General features: G+C 38.2%; 2 protein-coding genes across 5 annotated transcripts; both read right to left on the bottom strand.

Moving 5' to 3' along the window:
* Positions 1-108: 108 nt before the first annotated feature.
* LOC130565985 (cytochrome c oxidase subunit 7A2, mitochondrial) lies at positions 109-1,614 on the bottom strand. The gene is made up of 4 exons (XM_057353189.1): positions 1,554-1,614; positions 616-705; positions 382-466; positions 109-284 (listed from the first exon to the last, which is right to left on the bottom strand). The coding sequence occupies exons 1-4, from the start codon at positions 1,569-1,571 to the stop codon at positions 226-228; spliced, it is 252 nt and encodes an 83-aa protein (XP_057209172.1). The 5' UTR covers positions 1,572-1,614; the 3' UTR covers positions 109-225.
* An 827-nt stretch (positions 1,615-2,441) lies between these two features.
* On the bottom strand, positions 2,442-27,222 carry LOC130566347 (filamin-A-interacting protein 1). 4 transcript variants are annotated; one of them, XM_057353765.1, is made up of 8 exons: positions 26,820-27,222; positions 17,082-17,354; positions 15,727-15,900; positions 15,382-15,560; positions 7,340-10,103; positions 7,132-7,196; positions 5,164-5,221; positions 2,442-3,419 (listed from the first exon to the last, which is right to left on the bottom strand). In XM_057353765.1, exons 2-8 carry the CDS (start codon positions 17,346-17,348, stop codon positions 3,399-3,401), a joined length of 3,528 nt encoding a protein of 1,175 aa, XP_057209748.1. In that variant the 5' UTR covers positions 17,349-17,354; positions 26,820-27,222; the 3' UTR covers positions 2,442-3,398. The 4 variants fall into 4 exon arrangements, with proteins under 4 accessions (XP_057209748.1, XP_057209749.1, XP_057209750.1 ...); XM_057353766.1 differs by lacking the exon at positions 7,132-7,196; XM_057353764.1 differs by lacking the exons at positions 2,442-3,419; positions 7,132-7,196 and having other exon boundaries at positions 3,439-5,221.
* Positions 27,223-27,473: the final 251 nt, after the last annotated feature.

The following is a 27,473-nucleotide window of genomic DNA, read 5'->3' as shown; positions in this document are numbered from 1 at the left end:
CAAAGGTTCAATACTTACAGGTGAGTTTCCAAAAAGTAATCTAGAGTCATGGGCTATTCTCCAAAAAAATAGAAGTGTACAGTAGAAAAAAATACAGTGACCAGAATGTCTGTTTATGATACTCATTTTATTTTGCTCTTTTATTTTTTTGGTCCCATTTGCTTTTCAAAAGAAAGTATAAATACACTCAAAAAAATCTTCACATTTCAAGTGCGGAAGTTGAAATCAAGCTTTCTTCTGAGGGATGGCTGCCTTTACAAGCTCATATATGACACAAGCTGTTCCTGAAAACAGGCACATTCATAAAAAGTAAATACAGTACCACATAGGACACTATTAAGAGTTAACACTGGTTGTCATAACACACCAGCATTGACATACCCAGCAGTGTGAGTCCCATAGTAGCTCTGTAAAGAACAGCATCACCGAGCCCTCCCTTCAGATGTACTGGCCTTCCATTGGCCTCCTAAACAGCATGAAACACAGATGTTATTAAGCAGATATAAAGTGTGATCTGATGACATATAAAGACACAAACGTGTTAACAGTCCACATTGTCACTCCTGTGAAGTAAACGCTTGACAAACTTGTGACACAGCTGGCATGTGATCCTACCTGAAAGATCTTCTGCTTTTCTGGAACCTTGTTCTCCAGCTGTCTCCGGACGCTGCTGGAGATCTGCCGTCTGAAAACCTGATGAAGGTTCTGAGAGAGAACACACTTCACTTTCTACTCACAATACAGCCCATACAGACAGCTGCACATAGATCTTATTTTTCAATACAGAAGGGTTTTTTTCCCAGCAGTCACTGCTGTGCATTTGATATTCCTAATTCTGTCAAAATAACTTAAAACTCTTAAATAATAAAACTATTAATTAAAACAATTTTGTATCTCAGCTCTTCACGTGTTGCTTCCTCCTCATGATGAATCTCTTTGTTGTATTTCCTTACTTTTATACAAAACCGGAATGCTTGAATTAGTAATGTTAGAAAGTCACTGCATTCGATAATAAAATATCACCAAACCAAATAACACCTGCAATCAAATGGCTCAAGAGCTTCTCTGTGATCTAACTGCACTTTCTGAGCTATTTTTGCAGGCAGTTGGAGTGAAAATTATTTTCTCAATAAAATTTTGCAGAATAAACTACAACATCGACTTTAGTCGTTTCAATATAAACTCAGTCAGTTCTATAAAGACACAACCCAGTTTGACCATCTAACGTACTTGTTTTACTGACCTAATGGGCATTCAGACATCTCGATTTGTTTAACGAATGAAAGTATGTCTAAACTATTTTAATGTCTGAAAACGAAACAAATTTGACTCTTTAAACATCTTTAAATCCTCACGATTATTTTGTTGGTGAACGTGCATAACTTCAAACTCTTCATGACTTCCTGGTTTCAGTTGTAGTGAATAAACCGCGTTTTAAAAACAACTACAACCTCTGATTTCAAAGTAAATACAGAACACGATAGATGTTTTATCAGCTGTCACACATTATACATTTTTAAACAACGAGTAACTTAAATAAATGTAACAATTACCGTGACGTGCCGAAGCATCTTCCACGCGTGTGTGACTGGAGACGCAGAGAGAAAGAGAAACAACAGCAGCGCCCCCTGCTGCACTGGAGAAACACCGCCGCTACGTCACATCGATTTATATACTTAAACTTTCCTTTCTAAATGTTAACGTGCATTTGTGTGAAAATTAGAGATTGACAGAGTAAGAGATAACAGACGACACACTATGAGACATTTATTTAGTGAATTTTCAGGGTGTTGGAGTACACAGACTTCATTAGAGTCACATTCACAGAGTTCAAAGTGCAAACTGTGTTTGCAACATTATTCTGTGTGGTAAAACTGAACGTACAGTACCTAGTGTGTGCTCACCTGCTCTCATACTGCCTGATACTTCAGCTGTTTATCACATGAAAATACTGTAATTAGAAAGCTCGTCCTTTTTAAAAAGCATATACACTTTTATAACGTAGACCAGTGCCATCTGGTCAACGTAAAACATTTCATGAAACACCCATTTACCTTAGTAATGATGTATTTCTGAGCAAAGTAAATATATTCATGAAAAGTCATTGATCTCAAAAAGTCAGATCTGCCTTGTACAGTAGCCTCAAACAGATTTTGGCAACATTTTACATTACAGGTTCCCTTTATAAAGCATTTATACGTGTGTTCATTAATGATTAAAAAGTCATTTACAAATGCATTATAAAGCAGTTATAACTGCGCAAATAAAAAGGAATTCTAACAAAATACCTGTCAAATAGTGAGCCATTTTTAACTCACATGTTAGAAATGCTTAATAGATGTATTTATTCATTATTTATTTGCAAAATGAGGCTGTCAGACGGGAGACTGTAGGGTGTTATGTTGGTTTTTCGTATTATTGTATATTTCATATCTTATGTCACTTTTCAAACCAGGTTGCTACCTGATCCGATTCGGATTGTCTTACGGTGCCCTCCAGAATGCCTTCTGATCATGATGCTTATCCAAAGCAGTTTTTCCTTCTTACCAAGATCAATTCGAAGACATTCAGAATCGGATCAGGTAGCAACCTGGTTTGAAAAGTGCCATAAGATATGAAATATACAATAATACGAAAAACCAACATAACACCCTACAGTCTCCCGTCTGACAGCCTCATTTTGCAAACAACATCAAGATAATAATGAATCAAATAAATAATGAATAAATACATTCATACTTATGCAGTTATAACCGCTTTATAATGCATTTGTAAATGACTTATTAATCATTAACGAACACAATTATAAATGCTTTATGAAGGGAACCTTAATGTAAAGTGTTACTCAGAATTTAAATGTTTTATTCAACTGATAAGTTTGGTGACGTATTTTTATGTTTTTGATATCAGATTTCTTGTTTTAAAAAGCAATGCTGATGTTGTATTTTTTCACGCATTAAAGGTTTTGTAAAAGCTTCTATATGTGTTTACCATTAACATACCCCTTTTTAAATTCATTTGATTAAAAAAATGTAGCAAACTTAAAGCAAATGAACTTCACGGTGAATTTAGCTGTAGTTGCATGTCATCCAGCGTGTCTAACAATATTAAAGCTTGACGTCTCAATCCTTCCTTACAAAACATCTCGTTCCTAACATACTGTAGCCTTTCACGTTGACACTTTTTTCTCCAAATCTCAATTCCACATCCTGTTCACTTTCTTGTTTTACTCCTGTAATACTCTGAAGCCGACTCTCCTGCATCATCATCGTATGCTGTGGACACATGCACATATGCCACCGAACTACAGGTGTGATGGATCTCATGTTCTCCCAGCGGTTCGTTCTGTCGAGCCGGATCATAGTGAAGCTGGAACACATCTCAGCGTGGCTCTCGATTCACATGGAGCACAACAGTCTCTGAGGATGAAAACAGGGAACGTGAGCACACCGAGACACAATGAGCTCTTAAACTCCAGCAGCTGACTTCATGGAAAGAATCATTTTCAGACCGGTGTAAATGTAACGGAGGAGCCAAAATCACGAGCGGGGAAAATATCAGCAGGGTTTTATGAGCGCTTTCTCAGAATTGTAGCGCTGGTGAGTGATGTCATCGGCAGGCTGTCATGAGCGTGTTATTGTACACGGGTGGATTAGCAAATGAATACAGTCACATTATTGGCAGTGCGGTGAAAACGGAATTAATCGAATGAAAAAGCCGCTGATGATGATACACAAGAACATCAGTAACATATAAGAATGACCAAGATGCTGAACAAGTTTTAAGAAGTCTAATGTAAAATTCATGTGCCAAATTCTTAGCCACGTCACGTCATTGACTTTTGGAAAACTGTGAACACATGTGAAGACTCCAGTTGCTTTTTAACACGTTTCTAAAAGCTTTCATTCATACGAATTCAAAAGCAGCTCGAGAATGTCACACAGGTTTGAAAGTTTGCATTTTTCATTTCTATCTCAGGAGACGCATTGATCTCGACTGATTGATCCTCAAATCGGTTGAGTTTAAGATGAACATTACACCCCCCAAAATGATCATTCTATCATTTGTTTACTCACACTGACAGACATACATTTCTCCTGATGGCTCCTTTGCAAAGCAACATTTCAAAACCTTTTTCATTAAAGGAATGTTTCTGGTTTGAGTTGAAAGGTTACCACATTTAAACAAAGACAAATGTTTTATAGTAATGCACTAGCTATGAAAAACTAGACAGACGAAAACCTGTTTCTAAATTGTAAGGAAATGAATAGCGTTTCTGTTGATATCATTTAAAGGGACAGTCCAACCAAAAACAAGAATCCTGTCATCATTTGCTCACCCTCGTGTGATTTCAAACCTGTATGACTTTCTTCTGCAGAACACAAAAGAAGATCTTTTAAAGAACGTTGATTACCAAGCCAAACTGAATCCCACTGACGTCCATTACATGAAAACAAAACCACAGAGACATTTCTCAAAATATCTTCTTTTGTGTTCTCTAATGTAAAATACCTCTGGTCTGTGAATGATCGTTGGCACATGCTCTAAATGTTATTCACATGTCATGGAGGTTTCCTGATCAATATTCAATGCCTTTGATAAGATGATGACGTGTGTGCTTGTGATGCATGTGTTGGCGACCCCAAAAAGCCCAAATAACAAGATATCTGTGTATTCTGAAGACAGAAAAAGATTTATTTAGTGGGATCACACAATTACATTTTCAGCCATTTGGAAACCTCCACAAACAGCTTTTCAAAATAAAACATTAGTGAAATTGTAAATGGAAAAAAATAAATATAACACAAAGAAAACAAGATCAAAGGTTAGAGATAATGAGCAGGAAAACAAACGTGCAGAGATGCAACACGTTCATGTGAGATCCGAACGTAAATACCTGTACATAAAGATTGATATGACACGTAATATTTACAATAGGAATCATGTGATTGAATTAAGAAGTGGCAGGCTCAGCGTGAATGATTGAATGGATGTGTTTTATAAGATTCCAGTGGTACATTAGCATGAGTCAATCTCAACTCTTTCCTCCTCCTGCGGTTACAGAGCTGCAAACCGCAGATTTCCTCAGTTCAATTTTCATAGATTGGCTCTCAGAGCGTGATGTCGTGGACAGGCCTATAACCGCTTTCCCTGTTTTCATACCTTTTGACACGGGGATTCTTGTTGCCGCGGAGCGAGGTGACTGCACATTCGTCCCATGCTGCAGAAAGACAACAAAACACACACGTTCACATTTTTTTATTAACCCAAAACACAATCTGTCAAAATATGTTTCTTTTGTGTGTGTTAAACAGAACAAAGAAATGTATACAGATTTAGAACAACTTGAGAATGACAGAACTTTCATTTTTGGGTGAAATATCCCTTCAAGCACGTGTTGTTTCAAAGTCCTTTTTGTTTTAAATTACCTATAGTATGGCCTTCATATTTATGTAGATTTTGTAGAAGTTTTCAGACTCTTTTACAAAGGGGCCGAATATTGTCATGAAAAATGTATAAACAACCCTGATAGCAGCACACACACATTTTAGAGACGTCTATTGCAAGATGTATTTGTTTGATTGTTTGCTCATCTGCCGTATGTCTCCGAGACGTTTTTCCTGCCAGATGTCATATAGACAATTAGAAGATGTCTTCAAGATGTTTATGATTTAAACATCTTAAAGACGTTTACTAGAGGTTTTTACACAGCAGATGTTTCCCAGATCTTTAGCAGACATCTAACAGTCTATACTGTCTACGATATAAATAAATGGGTAACACTTTACATTAGGGTTCCCTTTATAAAGCATTTGTAAATGTGTTCATTAATGATTAATAAGGCATTTACAAATGCATTATAAAGCAGATATATCTGCGTAAATAAAAAGGGATTCAAACGAAATACCTGCCAAATAGTGAGCCATTTTTAACTCACATGTTATAAATACTTAATAAATGTGAATACTTCACAGGCATCCACTTTTCTTTAAAGTGCACTTTCATGGGCTGTCTATACTTATAAATATATGATTCACATCAGAGATGTAGCCTTGTGAGCAAGCATTCTGTTGTAAAATGTTTTCTGGTTTTGATTAACTATGTGAAGTAATTTAATCATTAATAAAACATCGTAAACAATTAAGTTTACGACAACCTTTGTGCATTTAGTGTTAAAAAGTGATCAAAAGTTTGATGAATTGATCTTGGTAAGCAGGAAAAACTGCTTTGGATAAGGATCATGATCAGAAGGCATTCTGGAGGGCACCGGAAGACAATCCGAATCGGATCAGGTAGCAACCTGGTTTGAAAAGTGCCATAAGATATGAAATATACAATCATACGAAAAACCAACATAACACCCTACAGTCTCCCGTCTGACAGCCTCATTTTGCAAACAACATCAAGATAATAATGAATCAAATAAATAATGAATAAATACACTTATTAAGCATTTATAACATGAGAGTTAAAAATGGCTCACTATTTGGCAGGTATTTCGTTAGAATCCCCCTTTTTACTTATGCAGTTATAACTGCTTTATAATGCATTTGTAAATGATTTATTAATCATTAATGAACACATGTATAAATGCTTTATGAAGAGATCCTTAATGTAAAATGTTACCAATAAAGGTTATTATTCAAGCAGCAATGTGTAACTTTTGTCTCTCTCTAAATGAAACAAAATTGCAGGCTACTTTACGTATCTATCCCTTTGTGTGTTTTGAAAATTTGACTTCAAGCTGACAATAACTGTGAATAGAGATCACAGAATTTAAAATGCTATTTTTCATTTCCAAAAACAAAATCTCTTCACAAGCTAGATTTTCTTAAACGTCGATCTGTCAGATGCTGTTCTTGTCATGCATAATCTCTCGTAACAGGCTTTTATAGCTGTTGTTTATTTTAGTAGGTTGTGTAAGGCAGGGAAAAGCAGGTTAACCCAGTGCCAGTCACACATAACACTATAAAGTGTGCTAATAATAATTAAACCCAATTTATCTCAGGTTAAGGTATGGGGTAGGTTGTCAGTTGGTGACACTATCTCAAGGATTTTACTGGGTAGACAAACATCATTCTTGAGTTAGAAATCATATATAAAAGGGGAATGCATTTGATTTTTTTATACCTTGAAAGAGAGCTATCTAGAGAGCAGGCACCGCCTGATATCATTTTGAAACATTTCAGAAGCAACTGTAACGTAGAAGATTAAATATTACACTTTTGCTTTCAGGGACACAAAATCACAGTATTAATGGTTAAATGACTATTTACAACCACAATAGTATGCTCACACACTTTTCCACTTCAAAACACGAAACAAATGTGATACTCACTACAGACTGAGTCGATCGTGAAGGTGCAGAGGTGATTGGAGTGATCGTGATGCTGCTGGTCACCTTGCCCTGTGCCCCCGTGCTCCCCACGTGAGCGGTCGGCTGTCGCGGAGAGCGCAGAACCGTCCCCGTGTCCTTGCTGTCTGAACTTACACCATTGGGCCAAAGGATAACTGTGCCACTTCTATCATCCTGAGGTTTCTTAAACCCAGGTGAGCCCAGGTGGATATGGATCTTGTTATCTTCTGTAGTGATTATATTGGAGTTGTATTTGCGGACGGGCGTTGGCACGGTCTGCTTTTCAGGGGTCAACTTGAACACAGCCCTGCCCATGGTCATATCCAGGGGTTCCGAGGAGATAGAGGCCTGGGAGACCGGCATCGCGCTAACAGTGATGATGGACAGAGGAGAGGTGGGATGCTCAACTTTACCTTTTTCAGGAGATTTGGCTCTAGAGATGGTTGTGATGGTAACCGGAGACTTTGTCCGCTCTAGACCACTCGCTACGTCGTTGGCTTTGGACTTTGTCAGCATGGAGGAAGGAACGATAGTTATCCGTGGCTTCTGGAGACCAAGAGTTGGGATGATAGTAGTGCTGGCAAAGAAGTCTTCAGCTCGTGGGCTGGTGATCTCCAACGTGGCCGTGCTGTTCTGATGATCCGGAGTCACCTTAATATGGAGTGGCCGACCTGTTTTCTGAGACATGGTTAGTTCTGGAGATAGTGATGTTGTTCCGTTGACCTGTTGGCTTGTTTTATTTGATATGAGCTCTTGGGTGATCGTTACTGCTTCTTTCTTTTTCATCCAAGGGTTCCAGGATTTCCTCATGGCCATCTCTGCGGCTGCCGGCGGGTAACGCTGCAACACCGTCGGCTTCTTGAGACCTTTCTGTCTTAAGTTGCTCATGATGTGATTTTCCTCTTGAACAGACTTCTGAATGAACACGGCCGGAGTCTCATCCTCGGCGTGTTCACCCATATAGCCGTCAGTCTGTACCGCAGTGGAAGTGAGAGGAACGTCCACCATTCTTCTTCCATTCATGCTGGGTCTAAGAGCACGACTGTAACGCTTTGTAGCTTCCAGCTCTTTGGTTAGTATTAGGACCTCTTGACTCATGTTTTTCTTTTTCTCCTCCTCTTCAATCAACTGCTTTTGGAGAACAGCGTACTCCACCTGAAGCTGGGATAGTTGGTCCTCCTTGTTCATGAGCTCATGAATCTTCTCCTTCAGAGCTTGGACATCGGCTCGAAGATCTCTCGTTCTGGCCTCCTCCATTTTGCAGCGTAGTCTGAGCTCAGCTTCTTGGCTCACCAGTTCTCCTTTCTCTATGGCTTTGTTCTTGGTGATCTGGGTCTTCATCTCTTCCAGGAGCAGGGACAGGGCATTGGCTTTGTCTTGCTCGGTTCTAAACTTCTTCTCAAGCATGTCGTACTCGTCCTCCGTCTTCAACAAATCACCCTCTACAACCTCGAGCTGTTTCAGACGGTTCTTGAGTCTCTCGATCTCCTGCGTGAGCTCCTTAACCTTGTTGTCCTCATCAGAATATCCAGCCTTGTTTCTGGAAGATTCCCACTTGGTCTCCTCTTGCTCATCTAGTTTACTTTGCATCTGACATACCTTTGCATTCAGCTCTTTCATTTTCTCTTCTCCACTTACGAGTTGAGACTTCATGTCCTCTTTTTCTTTTGCAAGCGTGGACACTTTTGTCTCTATCTCGGACTTCAATTTAAGAAGCTTTTTACTTTCCTCGATCAGCTTTTCAGTGACGTCCGTGACCTTGCATTGCTCTGCCTTGAACATTTTGCTCAGCTCTTCGCTTTTCTTCTCCTCCTGTTTAATTCGCTCGGCCATGTTCTTCCTCTCGTCCATCAGAATCACAGTGAATGATTTCAGTTTCGCCAAGTCATCTTTCAAACTCTTCTCGGCCTTTTCCACCCTCGATTCGGAACTCTCGAGTTCTTTGATGTGGTTTTTTACCGTCTCTAGTTCGCAGGCGAAGTTCTTGGTCAAGGTTCTTTCTCTGTCCAGGTTTGTGTGAAGTTGAGCACATTCAGATTTGCTCACGTTAAAAGCTCCCTCCAGTTTCTCCAGGTCCATCATCCTCTTCTGCAGTTTCTCCACCTCTAGTTTCAGTTCACGGCTGTGGTTCTCCTCATCCTGAAGCTTCCTCTTCAGCTCCTTGCACTGCGCCTCTGTTTTCGTGATCTCCTCGTCCTTTCCCTCCATCTCCAGCACTCTCTTCCGAAGGTTCTCCAGCTCGGCCATAAGGCTTGAGTTTCCACACTCCCCTCTGCTTATTTTGTCCCGCAAGTCTTGCAGATCTTCTTCGGATTTCTGCAACATACGATTGGTCTCCTCTAACTCCTCAATCTTGTGTGACAAGCCGGCCAACTTCAGACGCAACTGTCGGTTTTCAGAATCCGTCTTGGTGAGCCTGGAGGTCATCTCCTCATGTTCCTGTGTGGCTTTAAAGGTCTTTTGTTCTAAGTCAAGCTCCAACCTCTGAATCTTCAAGCTGTCGTCTTTAGCTTTGCTGTTGACGATTTCCAGTTGTTGCTCCCTTTCATTCAGATTTTTGCTGAGCTCCTGGACCTTCTGTGTCTGCTCGTCAATCTTCTCAATGTGAAGCTGCCTTTCATCCACCAGCATCAGTGCAAATGATTTCAGCTTGACCAGCTCCTCCTGAACCTTCTCAAGATGTTTTCTGTGATCTTTGTCCTTCCGAGCTTGGTACACTTTCTCCTGCTCCAACAGTCGCTTGAGTCTGAAAAAATAGGATTAAGGATTCATTCAAAACAAAGTTCACGCAATTCCTCCCAAACATGATTGATCGGTAACAACAACAACCATGCACTATAATTATATTTTATATTAAATAACTCTTTACAGTATTAAATGAGGACACCCACAACCCATGTGATACTTGGTACATGATCTCAAATGCACGAATAGACTCAGAAAGGCAGTCGAATGTTTATAAAGACAAAAAGCATGACAGTTGAGAGAACAGATTGGAAGCTGTGATTGTCCCTCAGTCACCAAAAGTTTCACGCTTTCATGATCACAGCATTGCAACAACTTACCAGCAGCTTGACAGGTCAATGGGGAAAAAATCCCACCGGGCAAATAGTCTACACATCACAAGAGTGGATTTTCTGCCACTTAAAGAAACATCTACGATGCTGGTAAATGTTTACCCTGACCTGCTTTGCGGGAGTCTCACAAACTTATTTACATGCCTTCTGCAAAATTAGTGCCAGACACCACCAAAAAAACCTACAGCATATTATTCACAATTCCATGACCTCATTTTCCTGAGAATTCTACAGTACAGATCCAAACAGATCCAATCCTACTGCTCATTTGCATTCTCTTTAAACAGTTTTCAAACTCACCATCTATCTGGGAAGCAGTCCAGGTAGATCCATGTCTAAAGCGTTGTGAACTGCACAGCTTTAACTACTCTGACGCTCTGACGCTCACCGCATCATTTCCAGGTTCCCGTGTTAACCATCACATTCCAAACATGTCATCAACACAGTGAGAGGTGAACGTCGTGTGAAACGGCGCTAGTGATATCATCCCACTAACACATAACTCTTCTGACCTTATTTGGTGAGATGAGGAGGAGCTAACAGACAGTTTTCAGACTCTTTTCCCAGCTCTCTCTCTCTCTCTCTCTCTCTCTCTCTCTCTCTCTCTTTGTCCGAGTCAGGATATTGTTTTAGGAAACAGTCAATTAAACTGGTGGCCAACGCTCTCAACCTTCTGCAGCATTTCAAGAGCTCCCTTTCCCGCTCACATAAACTTGACCGAAATGACCCAATTACTTCCTTTCTCACTCGCGACTGTGTGTTCCCATGGGAACTGGACGACAATGCAGGGGGAATGTTTTGTTTTGTGGGAGAACAATGACACGCTTTCTCGGTTCAGCTGAAGCCCTGTCACTCACAAATGCATCGGAGAAGTACATCTTACTAAAACAAATCTAAAATACAAGATATAGAAGAGCAAAAAGAGTTAAGCCGTTTATCAGTGCAAATATGTTTATAAAATCTGAATGAAATTACTAAACAAAAAATATGTTTAAAATAATATTATTGTATATAATATGGAAAAGTTCAAGTTTACTGATATAATGTAAAAAAAACTGATGTGATCAATAAGTCATAGCAAAATGTTTTTACACTAATCCATCAATCAAGTTAAGCAATTTCAAGAAGAATAGTTTTAAAATAATATAGATTTTAAGATTTAGAATAAAGAGCTAAAATGACTTTACAGTCAGATTGATGCAATGTATAATTGGCACTGCTCAGAATTTTGGAAAAGTTAGAAAAGACATTTAGGTTTTTTTTATAAAAATGTACATTTCATCAGAATTGCTTTCAAATGTGAAAAGGGGAGGATTAGAAATCATGTTCATAGAAATGTAATATCATATTTTAGTATTTGGTTTAAATGGGATTGTGTCATGATTTGATTTACCGTAAGTAAAAAACAGATTTCAACAACTTTTTGCAATACAGACATAAATTAGGGTGACCATACGTGCCATTTTTCCCGGTCGCGTCCTGGCCCGGATTTCTTTAGCTGTGGCGCATACGTCAAGGAGGTTTATTATTTCAGGCTTTATTTCAGGAAAGCAACCATTACATTTCAAGGTAAGAATGAAACTACAACGATTGCGTGTTAAGAGAAATAAATGTTCATTTTATAAAGTTTTTTTTTTACTCAAATGAGACAACCGTGATGACGTATGCGCCCGAAAAATGCCACCTCCGGAGGACGCAGCCAAATCTTGGCCAGGACATGTCTGGGAAAAATGTATGGTCACCCTACATAAATAAACCTCAATTCACACAGCTTGTCAATTTCTACATGACCCTTTTGAATGTTTTACACTTGACATATAAATATAAAGAAACACAGACAGAACATTCCACACAAAAATACCACAGTATACTAGTATTTTTAGTAAATACTGGTATTTACTATAGTAAACTGTCGTAACGTAGTATACTGTAGTATATTATAGTGAAGCCAACATTTTGTTAAAGTATGATACAGTATTTTGTAGTGTTAACTATGTTAAATTGATAACCTTAATCAGGTTTTTTCCTGGCTCAAAATGAGGCGGAGGTGGTGCAATGAAAACTAATAAGTTATATAAATCATTAAATTTATTCACCTGAACAGAAAAGTTGAAAATTGTAATACAAGCTTTTTATCCATTTCAACTAACTTACTAAATGAGCAAAGTTCATTCACATCCTACATTCTCTTGTGGTTCACTGAGCTTTGAATGATTCGCTGATCTCTTACATTCTGTTTAAACGAGTCGGTTCAAAGGAGTCATTTGTTTGCGAGTCGTTCTGATCGCAATGTGCGTTCATAATGGCGAACTCGCTGTGTACAGTTTAATGCTGATTCAACGAGCCAACTTCACAGCTAAAGACATTACAATGATGTACAACACGTTAATTTAAGAAACCTTTTCAAGAAATTGAACACATGAACATCCGTCAAACAGCTCCTAAGCTCTTCTACTGAACTCTTCAGCGCCTCACTGTGCTGATAACGAAACAGCGCCACTATTGTGGCGTAATGCTGCAACTGCAGTTACAAATGACAGTCTGTTTAATGCCCGCAGTGTTTTTTGTGAAGACACTCAACATAATTTTGCAGAGAGTCGGAGGCGGCACGAAATTTTTCAGAAGCGGCCGACTCCAATTTCTCTATGCAGGAAAAACCAGCCTTAGACTTTTACGGTTTTTACAAAGAATTTTACAGCTACTGTTTATACAGTTTACTCTAGTATGTACTAAAGTATACTACAGTATTTTTTACATTTTGCCATTCAATCACTCAAAGCATCCTATTACCATTCAGAACACTCTTGAAACCAAAGACCAAAGGCTTGCAAAGCAAAACTACTTTCTTATCCAAACACACACTTTTTTGCTTTCTCTTATGAATCACACACAGTAAGCAACCAAGGGAAATTCTGATTTTAACTCAACGTGAATGTTTACTAATATACACATAGATAAAGATCAGTGTCTGTCTCGCAGTGACCTTCTTCCAATAAAAGAACAAAACTAGTTCCTGTCTTCAAATGACAATGTTTCCAGAATGAGAGACTAACAAACAACAAGAGTAAATGTCAGGTAAAAGAGAGAGGGGTAATTTGAGGAGGAACCACATCACGGGAGCTTGCAGAAGCTCGGCACGCTGCAGTTTTATATTCTTGGCGGGATTCCCCCGTCTCCGCCCGCCGTTCAGTCCCAGGTGGTGTGGTGATAGCGTGACCTCACCTGCCATGAATCTGTGAAATGAGAGAATCGTGGAGGAATGTGCTCACACACAGCGCTCAGAGATCAGCGTGGTACTGGTAAAAAGAGACTCTGAATGGTGCCGTTGCATAAACCAGAGCTAAGAAACATCACACATGAAAAAATACTGGTATACTTCAGTGTTTACTATAGTAAACTGTAGTTTAATTCATAGATACATATATAGTGTTTTTGAACTTTACTATAGTAAATATTAAAGTATACTACACGGTTTACTACAGTTGATCAATTTCCAATAGTATACTACAAGGTCATTTTAGCTTCCTTAAATTAAAACTTTTTCTGTTCATTGAAATCAAATAAAATATTGGCCTAAAAATGATTGTAAAAACTAAAACTAATGAAAAATTGAAACGCTGCCTCAAAAATAAACTGAAGATTAAAGCACTAAAATAATAATAATAAACAAAAAATAAAATAAAAATGAATGAATCTATATATATTTAAAAAATATATAATAATAATAAAATGACAAAAGCATAAAGAAAAATTGCTAAAACTTTAACTAAAATTAACATAAAAACAAAAAATCTAAAAATAAAAGGTTTTTTAAATATTAATAAAACAAAACAAAACTATAACAACTCTGGTATACTATAGTGATTACACTACACTATAATATAATTAAAGGCGGGGTGTCCAATTTTTTCTGACGTTCAAATCACCAAAACAGACACACCCATACCCCCATCTTTCGCTTCCGTCAGCGCCCGGCTCGACTAATGTCCGTCACCTTACTGCTGACTGGCTACAAGGTTGTTTTGGTACTCGGCCCGACTTTGTCTAAACAAGCGTAATTCGAAAATCGGACACCCCGCCTTTAATATAGTGTTTTGCAATTTACTACAGTTTACTATGGTAATACTATAGTATACTGCAGATAGTTTTTCATGTGGGCTAATGTTTTCAATCCCTTTCATTTAAAAGAAAAACCCAGAAATGTTTAGACATTTGTTGTTGGGTTTTTATTTATTTTGGTTTTGGTAGGTTTCTGTATAACCATTTACTATTGAAAAAAAGCAAGCACAAAAAAACCATCACACATGCCCAACAACAAAATCATGTGGCTTGTTCATTTTTAGGCGACCAACTGAATGATTCTCTCGTGACAAACAAAAAGAGGACTAAATGCATAATATTTAGCCACAAGTGTTTAGAAAATCTTTCAGCAGAGTTTTAATGACTGCCAGACAGATGTTAAAAACATACCTTTCTAAAGTTTGGGGAGGGGGTAAATGGGAATTCAGATGAGCATGACAGATAAACCCTCATAAGGGTCTTATCGTGTGAACATGAATGATCTCATTATCTCATTGTTTGGATTTTGCAGGTATGAGACACCTGATTTTCAGCAGATAAACATATACAACACCACAGCTGCTCTAAATATTTAACCTTTATTGTGACAAATCCCCAATAAAACGTGTCATTGATATTTAATTTGTGTACTGTAGGTCGACAGAACGCTTACACTACGTGATGTGACTATCAACTGCATCAAATCTCCTGAGCTATGAAAGCTGAGCAATACATTTTCCTCTAAAGCAGTTTACTCCGAGAATCTAAATCCTTAAAGAAAAACGGCAGATTAAAATGCTTGGCAATAGCACATTTTACACACAGTACCCGAGGTTAAGACAAGGGCTCGTGACACACACACATGCAGAGGTTGAAATCGGTCCTCACCGCTCTCTGTCCTGCTCCAGCAGGTTGGTGAAATCGTCGCTTTTATTCATGAAGTCGACGTGTTTGCGTTTCTCACTCTCCAGCTCGGAGACCGTCCGTCTGTGACACTTCTCTGCTAACAGAAGCTGCTCTAACATCCGTCTGTACGTTTCTCGTTGCTTCTCCTCTAAACGGTCCAGCTGTAGAAACATCATCTTTACATTTACATTTATATTCATGCGTGTCAAAACAACTGTGCGTTGTCCAAACATTGATGAATGGATCAAACTGATTTCTGCTCCAGCTGCACGGTCTCTACTCTTGATGAGAAATGTAGTTTTGAACGGATTAGAGATGAAATCACACCTCCATCATGGGGATGTCGTACACATCATCTCTGGTCATGTCACCGCTGGTCATCAGACTGTCTCTCTGCAGGGCCTGCAGCGGTTGGATGGGAACCGCAGAACCGTAATGAGCCTCTAGAACCTCCGGCCGTGTGCTCTCAGACTGGAGCATGTGAATAACGTCCTCACGTGCCTGATGGAAGCAATCATTGCGTTACAAAAATATCATTCATATTCTTCATATATCTTTATATAAATGTAAATGATTTATGTATGAAAACTATATGACACATACTCCCAAGTATACCCTGGTATGACCATGGTAGATGTCCAGACAAATGTAAAATGTACGACATCCAAAAGCTCATTGTGTGTTTTGATACTCAACAGTGCTATGGATTTTTCAATTGTTAGCTCAATTGTTCACACAGTTCTGAAAAGTTAATAACATTCTCTCTATGCACCAGCAGGGGGAGCTCTATGCATTGAAAGCAAAACATAAGACCGGCTGGAATTCCAATGGAATAACAGCATTCTGCATACTGCGCACAGTGTGTACTTGTGAATTTGAAACAAGCTAAATGAAATGAATGTGCTAAATACAGTGTACTTTATATTCTACATGTGCAATGCATTATGGGATACTGGATTTCATGCAGCGTGCGCTGTTTTCGCCCCTTCCTTAGAATTCGCATAACACTTGCCCTAAATAGTGTTTGTGTGTAGAACTAGCATCTACCAAATCATAGTATGCTTAAATGAGCTTTCTTAAAGCACCCGGATAGTCTATTTCCAAATATTTCAAAGTGCACACGTTAACGGCTGATATTACCCACGATTCGTTGAAAGAGGGCAGAGTTTAGTGATGTCACAACAAAAATTAAAATAATAGTTAAAATTAGGTGAGAAATGATGAACTAAAAAATAAAATTATGTTTTGATGTGTGTGAAGGTTAAGCACGGTGACTTACGCTATGTATTAGTAATAGTATGATGTACTTGCATACTCTTTTGCTATGCACTCAAATACTCTCTCATAGCAAAAACAGTATATACTTTTATGACATAACACCGTAAATGTAGGTGAATTGGGGTGCTATGTAGCATACTGCACACTAAATACTTAAAAATAATACACAGGATGTAAAGTTAAGATAAAGATTTGTTAAAAAAAATAGTGTACAGGTCACTTCTGATAAGTAAGGTCAAACCAAGTGCATTGCATTATGGGATGCAGTATTACAGTGTTATGTGATGACTTGTTTTTTTATTCTAGCTCTTTTACTGTGGCAACTGTTGTAACCATGTTATTTTGGGGTAAACTTATTACCATGATCACCATAAAATCAATTCTATCACGCACCCAAGTCTCACCTGAACTTCTCCTTCCATGACCCCCAGAAGACGGATGAGCTCTTCTTTCGACAGGTCCATCAGTCCGGCTTTTCTCTGCTGCGTCTCGTGAGGTTTCTGCGGCTTTTTCAGTGTTCCAGAAACGACAACCTTCTCCCCGCTGCTTTCCTTTTCAGCTTTAGTTTTCTTCTTCATCTGCTCCGGCACGCTTTTCTCTTTCTCCGTGGTGTGGATTTTAGCAAACGGTCGGTTCTCTGATCCCTCCATATCGCTGGTCCTTGACCTCATCTTCACCTGCACGTGCAAACAACAACGTGATGAACATGGACGCATACACCGAGTGTTCAAGTACAGCGCGACACGTGCCATTCTGTTGCCATGTCGGACGATGTGTACTACATGTGTACCGTGATAACTCATCAAAACTCATCAATAGTTTTGGGGGATTAAATATGAACTGGTCACATGTTCTTGATATGTTTTCTAACGTTCACCCATCTGCCGTCCACAAACACAGGTTTTTAACTGCAATATATTAATTTGGAGTTCATCAATCTGCAAGTTTCTCATGTTCCCATCTGTACATTTAAGAGGGGTTTTCCCTAAAAGAGAGAGAGAGCTCTTTGTGTAATCACTGCAGAGCTCAACCACGACATCAAGATTTTAGATAAACAGCGAATGAACTGCCTCCCTTATGATCTCACACCGAACCTCTCTGCTCTGACATCATATCCCACAATCCTCTGTTCACAACCCACACATCTCTCAGGATCCACGTTCCCATCAGAAAAGCATCTGGAAAAAAGACTTTAATATCTTAAAAATTGAAACAAGATGTTCAATATGCTCAATTTCAAAACAGGTCATAAAGTCAGAAAGGTTCGACAGAATCGATACAAATCTCACACATTTAGATACTGTAAGTGGGATTTTATTCACCCCTGTTTTTGTTCACCAGCTGAAAACCATGATCTGATCAAGTAGAAAAATAACATCACATGATTTGAAGAATCAAATCTCTCAATTCACTCTATTTTCATTCACTGCACTATAGACCACTTCAGATGATGTAAACCAAAGCTGATCCAAAGCTGGTGCATAAGAACTTTCCAGCTAAAGGACTATCTTAGAGATTTAAGTTTGTACGATTTTTTTTTAAATGAGACGGGAAGTGCCTCTGGACCAGTGTTTCCTTCTAGCGAAGGGGTCTATGTTAGTAATCTAGGGAATATTGATTTCAGACACGACCTCTGTTTTGTTTTGTTCAGCTAACCTCTAATTCTCATCTGTTTAACCTCAATACAACGTAAAAATAACCTTCATACACACCGAATGTGTTTCTCGTGTGAGATGGGGGTATTTATAGATGTCTGATTATCCCTGACAATTTCGGGGTGACCTTAGTTCTCGAGGCCGAGGCAGCCAGTGGATATAAACGTGAATTTGTCTTCTATATATTTACACCGACTAACATCTCAAGAGCTCCCCGGACGCTCAGCCCAGCTGTTCGGTGCTGAAACTGAACTGTATTTATAGAGACGTCCGCACTTGTGCACAGGAGACACCGGGAGGACCAATCAGAGCGAGACACGCGTTATTGGCTGTTACACGGGCGTCTCCGGAGAAATCTATATTGGCATATGGCGTGAATGAAGGATCGTTACTTGCAGCTCTTGTGATAATTAATTCTTCAGATTCTTGAGGTATTTTCAAGCGGAGGTGAGCGATAGTGTTTATATTTAGAACGGAATAAACAGATACACAGTCAAAAAAACTGCCACATTGTTTGTTGGCACAACTACTCTGGGATCACAAAACAGGGTTCATGCCTCTGTCATATTTAACAGGGTACATCTATCTTAGCTTGCGCGGGTCTATCCTGCAAAATGTCCCACTTCGGTTCAGATGTTAAGACACTGTTGAGATGTGACCTACTGCGCAATATACACTGAAGACAACACCCTCCTTTGCAATGAAATCTAACGTTTTGTATAAAACAACATTCTGCAGATGTCTATCATTAGTTATCTCTCAGGCTCTGGAGCACCCCTGATGTCCTGGCAGGTTGACATGAGAAACTAATGCTCTCATTTAAACACAACTGTTCATGGGAGACCACCCCTTTGAGAATAAACCTGCTTTTTCTGGACCACTGATACGACTGGTCCTCTCACATCAACCTAAAAAGTCTCAAAATGGATTGATACTGTACAAAATGGTTTCATACTGGTCATACTGGTTAACGGCCCTGGCCAGTGTTGTCCAGTCACTCAAGTACAGTTTCTATCTGCTGGAGTGAGAAAAGTATCAAATCTCCCAAACTCTCAAAACAAGATTCAATAGCTCAACTCGTGCACTGTAAAAACTTAATTCAGCTAAAGCAGACGCTGTACTCACAACCAGTGTTGGGTAAATTACTCTGAAAAAGTAATGAATTACTAGTTACTAATAACATATTCAATCGTGTAATTAGATTACTGTACAAATTACTCTCTCCAAAAAGTATTTAATTATTTATTACTTATTACTAATTGCTTTCTACATCCTATATCCACCTTGATTCACCTTCATTCAAATAAATAATATAAAACTACATAAACTACTTTTATTAATTACAAATGTTAGAATTATACATTAAAGCACAGATTTTAAAGTTAGACTTTTGATGTCAATTCCACTATTGCCCACACATATATACACAGTATTTCGTTTAATTACATCAGAAGTAACTTTAATTAAATCACAGAACAAATAAGAGTAATCCCTTACTTTACTTTTTCAAGGGGAAAGTAATTAAATTATAGTAACTAATTACTTAGTAACTATTAACACCCAACACTGCTCACAACTGACACACAGACACACACAATACTTGAGAGAAATGTGTTATAAAACAGCATTTGCTTCACTCAAGGATTTTGACTAAATAAGGACAGAGACGTGCTCTTGCAGAAGCATTGCGATAGTGTTGATGACATAATTGCCAAAAGCTCATCATATGGTAATAATTTACTGTACATAACACATCTATCCTTCCTGTGAGGTAGACACAAAGAAGAGGAAGTGAGATATTATGAAGTTCCCTTTTCAGACTGGTTGGTTAATAATCATTTTCTCCAATACACAAGCTTTTTTATTCTATCACAGATTTTCGTATCACATTCTCAACACCATTTCACACCCACAAACTGTGCCTGAATTCAACAGCATTATGGGGAAAATGGGAGAGAGAGAGAGAGAGAGAGAGAGAGAGGTGACATTGAGAGGTTGTGGAGTGCACGTGTACATAAATAGGAGTCATAAACTGTATCCTAGTTTAAAATGTGCTGTGATGTTTTAGGTGAAGGTTCAGGAGTCTGAAACGTCAGATTGACTTTTTTGTTTTAGCTTGTGTCCACACGGTCATTTGCGTGTGCAATTTTATTAGGGGATGATATGTCATGCAGGGTTTATTTTATGATCAAGATGACTGTCCCATGGTACATTACACAGCAAATTAAATGGCTTCTTGCCCAAGAAATAAACATTAAAAATGGGGCTGTCAAACAATTAATCACGATAAATCGCATCCAGAATGAACTTTTGTTTACATAATATACAGTATGTCTGTGTGCTGTGCATATTAATTTTGTATTTATAAACACATACATAAAAAATATAAAAATTAATACACATTTATAAACAATTTGAATTGTTGGTACATATTTAAATACATGTAAATATTTTCTAAATATCTATACATGTATGTGTATGTGTTTCTAATACAAAATAAATATGCACAGTATACAAAGACATATATTATGCAAACACAAACTTTTAATCTGAATGCCCTAATTAAAAATAAAAAAATGTTTAGTTGTTTAAAAGACATGAGATAGAACTGCTGCATTTTTCATTAGCTTTTAATATACATTATACATTTTATTATTAGGGATGCACGATAAATTATCAGCCATATCGGTATCGGCCGATAAATGGTCATTTTTAATGTTATCGGTATCGGCCGATAATAAAATTTAGGCCGATATGTTATAGCCGATAAATCATAAATCATTTCCTCTGGTTAAACTTCTTCAGCTGCACGCTGCTCACAGCTAAAATACAGTACAGTACTGTCTTTCTGTCGTGATCATTCACTTACTGCTATTAGCAAAACATTGTTGATGTAGGTACAGTATTTATGAATGTGTAAATTATAGGACAAAAGCATATTGTATAACGGTTGTCTAATGGTTACCTTGTTTCCTGCAGTGAATGTTTTCACATAAAAGCAGTTGTCCACTTTTTTCCTTTTGTTTCAGTCTTAGGGAATTTTACATTAATATTTAGATACTGTATATCGGCCATATTTATCGGTTATCGGCTTCCAATGTTAAAGAATTACCGGTTATCGTTATAGGCCAAAATATACATATTGGTGCATCCCTATTTATTATATTATTTGACCACAGAATGTGACAACTGCTTAATCAACACTCTTTGTAAAACTTGATTCTGTTTTCTACTGATGTCTATTAACATAAAAAATTGTACACAGAAAGATTTTTAAATGGTTTTCTGAAAATGACCCAACAAACACAACCGCAGTGATGTACTTTAATGCGAATAGTTCTGCTATCTAGAACATATTTTCCACTGCCTCCTTCAGAAAGGAGTTTAGCAGGTTGCCAGATCTGGTGACCCAGAACGAGAAATACATTTTGCAATGACCTCAGTGTTTCACACATGCTTTAAGAGTCAGTTATATAACGCTCTCATTTGTTTAGCCTGGCTGCGACGGATGAGTAAATGTTAGTGATAAAGCCGGGTTTTAATCTCCACATGGTTTCGCTCGGATTCCAGCATGACCTCAGCTCAGACCTCGTGCTTTTCTGATGTGAAGATGATGATGTCATTGCTCTCGTACAGTAAAAAGGAGGACAGTGGAAAAATGTGAAAATAATCACAGCTGGGGTGAGCACAGTCTACAATATATTATTAGAATTAAATAGTACATGAAATATTTTAGCGTAATTAATTGCAACGTGGAATTTGAATAGTTATTTATAAATAAAAAATAAATTATAAATGAAGCTATTCTTTATAGCTTCACATTATTTACAAAATTGCACAGTGATGTACACACACCTTTGACTACACACACCCTCAACTTTCTGTCACGCAAAAACTAAAGACACCATCGAATAGCACGTTTGACTTGCTTGGAAAATACATCATTGTTATTTCTGAATCCAAATGAGAAAGTACTCAGATTCAAGTGTTTACATTAGGGATGCACTGATATGTAAATTTTGGCTGGTAACGATAACCGATAATTCTTTAACATTGGAAGCCGACAAACGATATATTGGCCGATATACAGTATCTAAATATTACTTTAAAATTCCCTCAAACTGAAACAAAAGGCAAAAACTGTTTTTTTTTAAAACATTCACTTCAGAAAACAAGGTAACCATTAGTTCTCTTTTTTCCCCTGAAAATCATGTACCAAGTCTACTTTACACTACTTAACGATTCTTTAACCTTCAAACTTTTCTGGTATATGTTTTATTTAATAAACAAATTATAGATGTTCTCTTACAGAGTTGCTGAAGAAGTTTAACCAGAGGAAATTATTTATGATTTATCGGCTATAATATATCGGCCAAAATTTTACTATCTGCCGATACCGATAACATTAAAAATGACCATTTATCGGCCGATACCAATATGGCCGATAATTTTTCATGCATCCCTAGTTTACATACAGTACTTAATTTTGTCCTGTTTATTGGTTAATGTCTACACCCCCCCTTCCACCATCAACCTTTCAATTGCATTAATTACAATGTTTACATTAAGGCTATTCAGTAGGGATGCACGATAAATTATCGGCCATATTGGTATCGGCCGATAAAAGGTCATTTTTAATGTTATCGGTATCGGCCAATAATAAAATTTATGCTGATATATTAAAGCCGATAAATCATAAATCATTTCCTCTTGTTAAACTACTTATCTGCACGCTGCTCGCAGTTAAAATACAGTACAGTACTGTCTTTCTGTCGTGATCATTCACTTACTGCTATTAGCAAAACATTGCTGATGTAGGTACAGTATGTAGATACAGTATTTATGAATGTGTAAATTATAGGAACAAAAGCATATTGTTTGAATCAGACTGCTGTCTGAATGCTTTCTGTCTTGAGACATGTTAGACATCTGGCTATTGAAACATTTTTCTGGAAGAACATCTATAATTTGTTTATTAAATATACCAGAAAAGTTTGAAGGTTAAAGAATTGTTAACTAGTGTAAAGTAGGCTTTGTAGATGATTTTCAGGGGAAAAAAGAGAACTAATGGTTACCTTGTTTTCTGCGGTGAATGTTTTCACATAAAAGCAGTTGTCCACTTTTTGACTTTTGTTTCAGTCTTAGGGAATTTTATATTAATATTTAGATACTGTATATCGGCCAATATATCGGTAAACGGCTTCCAATGTTAAAGAACTATCGGTTGTCGTTATCGGCCAAAATTTATGTATCGGTGCACCCCTACTATTCAGTGCGTTTGAGCCATCAGTACAATAACTAGATTATTTGGTTGCATGTACATTAAACATAGCTAGCGTGTTCCTTGATCAATAACCTCATACTGTTTTCAGAAAGTGACATAAGAAAAGCAAAATCATTACACACCCACTTGTACTACACGACACCAGTGCACGACAAAGGAATCTCTGATATCAAGACACAATTGTATAACATGAAACTATTGTATGCTACCACTTTTGTACTGTGTTTCTGCATACTGAAAGTACAATATTTCAACACACAGCATCGGTATGCGAACTGGAACGCAGTCTTAAGCTAACACTCCAGAGAGACTTTGAGGAACTTTATATACTAGTGTCTGCAAAATGAGAAATCAGTTCTGCAGGAAAAACATATGGTCATCAGCGGCTTTGAATCTCTCAGCGTCTACAGTAATGCGTCTGGACCGATGCCACAATCGGTTCTGACAATAGGTGTGGGCCGCAGCACAAAGATGACCTCACCGCAGAGTCTGTTTTGGCTGTAATGATATATTGTTAATTCTAGGTCCCACGGCTGTGTCATTTATAACGCCTCACACCCTTCCTGAAGGGAGTGTTCTTCCCAAGTACTAACAGGTGAAGAGTTTAACACTTCACACAAATGGCGGAAATCATCTTTCTGCTGATTTACATCAATGCGCTTCTTTATTAAATAAATAAGTGATTTATCCTTTATTTTCATGTGATTTATTCTTACATACATTTTTTTAGATCTAGACTGGCTGTTTATTTAAACATGGCACCTTTATAAAAAATAAACCTGTTAAATTAATCCTTAGCTAAAATAATACCATGATCCTGAATGGTTATATTTACATATCATTATACACGTTTTCAGCCACAACAAGATAGACAAATATTATGTGGCCCAAACGTAACTTCCGGTAGACCTCCGCAAAGTTGAGTAGTTGACTTTCATTTAATACAATTAATATACAATAAAATATTCATATAAATTCAATATAAAACAAATGGTTATATTATAGCCACTAGCCAGACCGGAAGTTAAGTTCAGGCCAGGCGCGTGCGTCCGATGATCCGCCAAAGTACTTTTACATGCATTTGGCAAATTAAGAGGCAAATAGAAGTGCATTTTATCTGGGCTTGAAACCCGTGACCTCTGCGTTGCAAACACAATACTCTACCAATTGTGCCAAACATACAACTTTTAAAGAATATCTTTGTACTTTTTAGTAAGAATGATATGCCAAACTTAAACAGTGACACTGGGTTCCCACAAACGCGAATTAAGCGCTTTGAGCGAGTAAATTACATACAAAGTCCAGACGCGAACTCGCGCGCATCAATATCGTCTTCCGCGAAGGTTGAAAATATTTGTCATTTCACGTCACTCGCGCGAAAATAACGAACTTTTCCCGCGAGTAATAAAAAGCGTGGAACGCGATTGTTCGCGTGTGGTGTGAACCCAGCATGATACTGCCATCTAGGACATCATGTGGAAGTTACTACACACACAAAATAAACTACACACATAAACAAACAAACAAACAAACACAAACCAACCAACGGTGTGTGTTTTGTTGCCATGACGACGTTGAGGACAGACAGTAGGAGTGGAGGCTTGTTGTTTCGGTCTCATATGGCAGTGCAGAATTAGCGCGCTTATGTCACAACCCGTGTCCTATCAGTCCAGCGGTGACACGAGCGCTAACTGCAGCCCATGATTCAAGGGAAACGTTTGGCTCACAGTCCCGGCAGGAAGAATGGAGGTGTGTGTGAGACATTTCGTTCTTAAAAACTGCTGTTAGATTTCTTTCTTGACTTCACCCAGAATACACTACTGCTGCAACCACACAGCAACGTAACAACCCGGCTAACAGGGAACGTTGTATAAAGGTTCTCTCAAAGTTATCAAAAAAATGCACTTGCAGTAACGTCAGAAGAGCGTTTATTTACATGTCACTGCTTAACCTTCTAAAAACGTTGGTAAAATGTTATTATCGGCACGTTTAAAATCAGTTTTTGTAACGTAATGGGAATGTTAGCAAACTAGTCTTAAAACATATTCTGTTAGCTGGGAAAGCAACTTAAAATGTCTTAGCAACGCCCTGGCAACACATTGCAAACTAGAAAATGACGTCCCAATCTCTCCATGGTGATTCTGAATAATTATTTATAATATACTGTATATCTCATGCCTTAATAAAAGCACCATGGTAAAGTACCATGAATATGAAGTACAGTCATTATTCAGTACCACAACAGTACATTTCTACAGCCAAACATCACGATGACTCCAGTCAAATTCCAGCTTTATTTGTAATCTGCAGTCTAAACACATGCATTCTGTACTTGAACTCCTCTATTACCTCTCATGAGAGAAATATGAGCAGCGGACTCCTCGGCCTTCACAAACCGAAGTGTTTAGAAAGTCCAGAGTCAAAGTCCAGAGGGAATATTAGGTCACACGGGCTGATTTAAGACATCATGACTGAAACGGAGAAACATCAAAGCATCGCTGTTTTATCCTCAGCTCCCCAGAGCTCATACTGAAAGACACTCCTCTGGGAAATGGAATCTGATGAAGCGTTTACTGAAAGCGAACCCTCACAATGAAGTCAACTTTTTAAAGGAACGGTTCACACTTCTCATCTGTCACTTCCTGTGTGAAAATCTTCAATCTACAAATAATACAAAACACCCAAAATTGGTTTAAACAGCTTACATAATGCTATTGTATGGCTTCAGAGGATTTGCTCTCAAACTCATTCACGCGTCTGTGTTGAAACACGCCACATCCATGACACTAAATGCTGTCAGCTCAATGTCAATTCTGCGATGCGGCTTCGGATTTGAACCGTTTTTCGTCCTTTATAAAGTTTGAGAGTGCTCGTCTTCATTCAACGTCACATTCCTAAGAATTTTCTACTTTTTGGCGAAAGTCATACAGGTTTGGAATGAGATAAGGATGACTACGTTTTGACCTCTGGGAGAACTCTTGAGTTAACCTCTCAAAGGTCACGCTCAATGTTTTACGGTTCTTTGGAGAAGAAAATAAAATGACTGCTGTTATATTATAACGTCTTCAGACGTGAACGGTTTCCCAAAAATAGAAATTCTTTGCAAACCTTTTATTTTTACAGTACACAGTATGTCAGTAAAAATGAGATTTCAGGACTATTTCAATATGAATCATCGGATGAATTAGAATAATGTGACATACCGTTTTTAAGTGTTCCCACGCTTCAGGCACCCCTTCAATGAAGATGACTTTGCTTCAAAGTCTGTGAAGTTTTTAAAAATGTGTAGTCAACATGAGAAATGTCCACGTGAAGCAAACAGTTCCTGGAATAAACCATCACAAAAAAAAGATCTTCACGTCGTCTTCTGCTCCTGCAGTCAGAACCAAGACTGGTCGGGTACCATCGCCCTGTGAGCTCTGCGCTGTCCAGTATCCAAGTCTGAGCGAGCACAATGACTCCCTGAGAGAGAGAGAGAATATGAGCAATAAGAAGGGGACGCAGACCTGGTTGATATCACTTCTGCTCACTTCTTTGGTTTCCAGACTTCTGGATGAGAGAAAGACATGAGAGAGAGAGAGATAGACAGTGTGAAGAGACCCGGCACTCCTTTATGTTCTCAACAGTGAAGTGGTGTGTTGACTAAGAGCTAATTTTAACCCATGCGCTCAGTCTCTCGTAGCATTTAGCAGCTGAGGGGGGGGGGGGCGTTTGTGAACCCTGATGACAGCTGGACCATGGTATTGAGCCAAATGAGGAAAAGACTGTCGTAACCAGCCGAGCAGTTGCTGGGGTAGAAACCAATGTTTTCCTGTATCAGGAACTTAGATGGAGACGGTGGGGAAATGGTTTGGGAC

Source organism: Triplophysa rosa, linkage group LG15, assembly GCF_024868665.1.
Source record: "Triplophysa rosa linkage group LG15, Trosa_1v2, whole genome shotgun sequence".
Taxonomy (NCBI): Eukaryota; Metazoa; Chordata; class Actinopteri; order Cypriniformes; family Nemacheilidae; genus Triplophysa; species Triplophysa rosa.
The sequence above is the reverse complement of the archived record's forward strand: the minus strand, read 5'-3'. Positions and strand labels throughout refer to the sequence as shown.

Coding starts and splice junctions, on each gene's coding strand:
- LOC130565985 (XM_057353189.1), bottom strand. Junction 467..615: donor AAAAGCAGAAGATCTTTCAG/GTAGGATCACAT, acceptor CATGCTGTTTAG/GAGGCCAATGGAAGGCCAGT. Junction 285..381: donor TATGGGACTCACACTGCTGG/GTATGTCAATGC, acceptor GCCTGTTTTCAG/GAACAGCTTGTGTCATATAT.
- LOC130566347 (XM_057353764.1), bottom strand. CDS start 17,348: ATGAGGTCAAGGACCAGCGATATGGAGGGATCAGAGAACCGACCGTTT. Junction 10,104..15,381: donor CTGGAGCAGGACAGAGAGCG/GTGAGGACCGAT, acceptor CTATTTTTTCAG/ACTCAAGCGACTGTTGGAGC. Junction 5,222..7,339: donor CACGATCGACTCAGTCTGTA/GTGAGTATCACA, acceptor GTCTTTCTGCAG/CATGGGACGAATGTGCAGTC.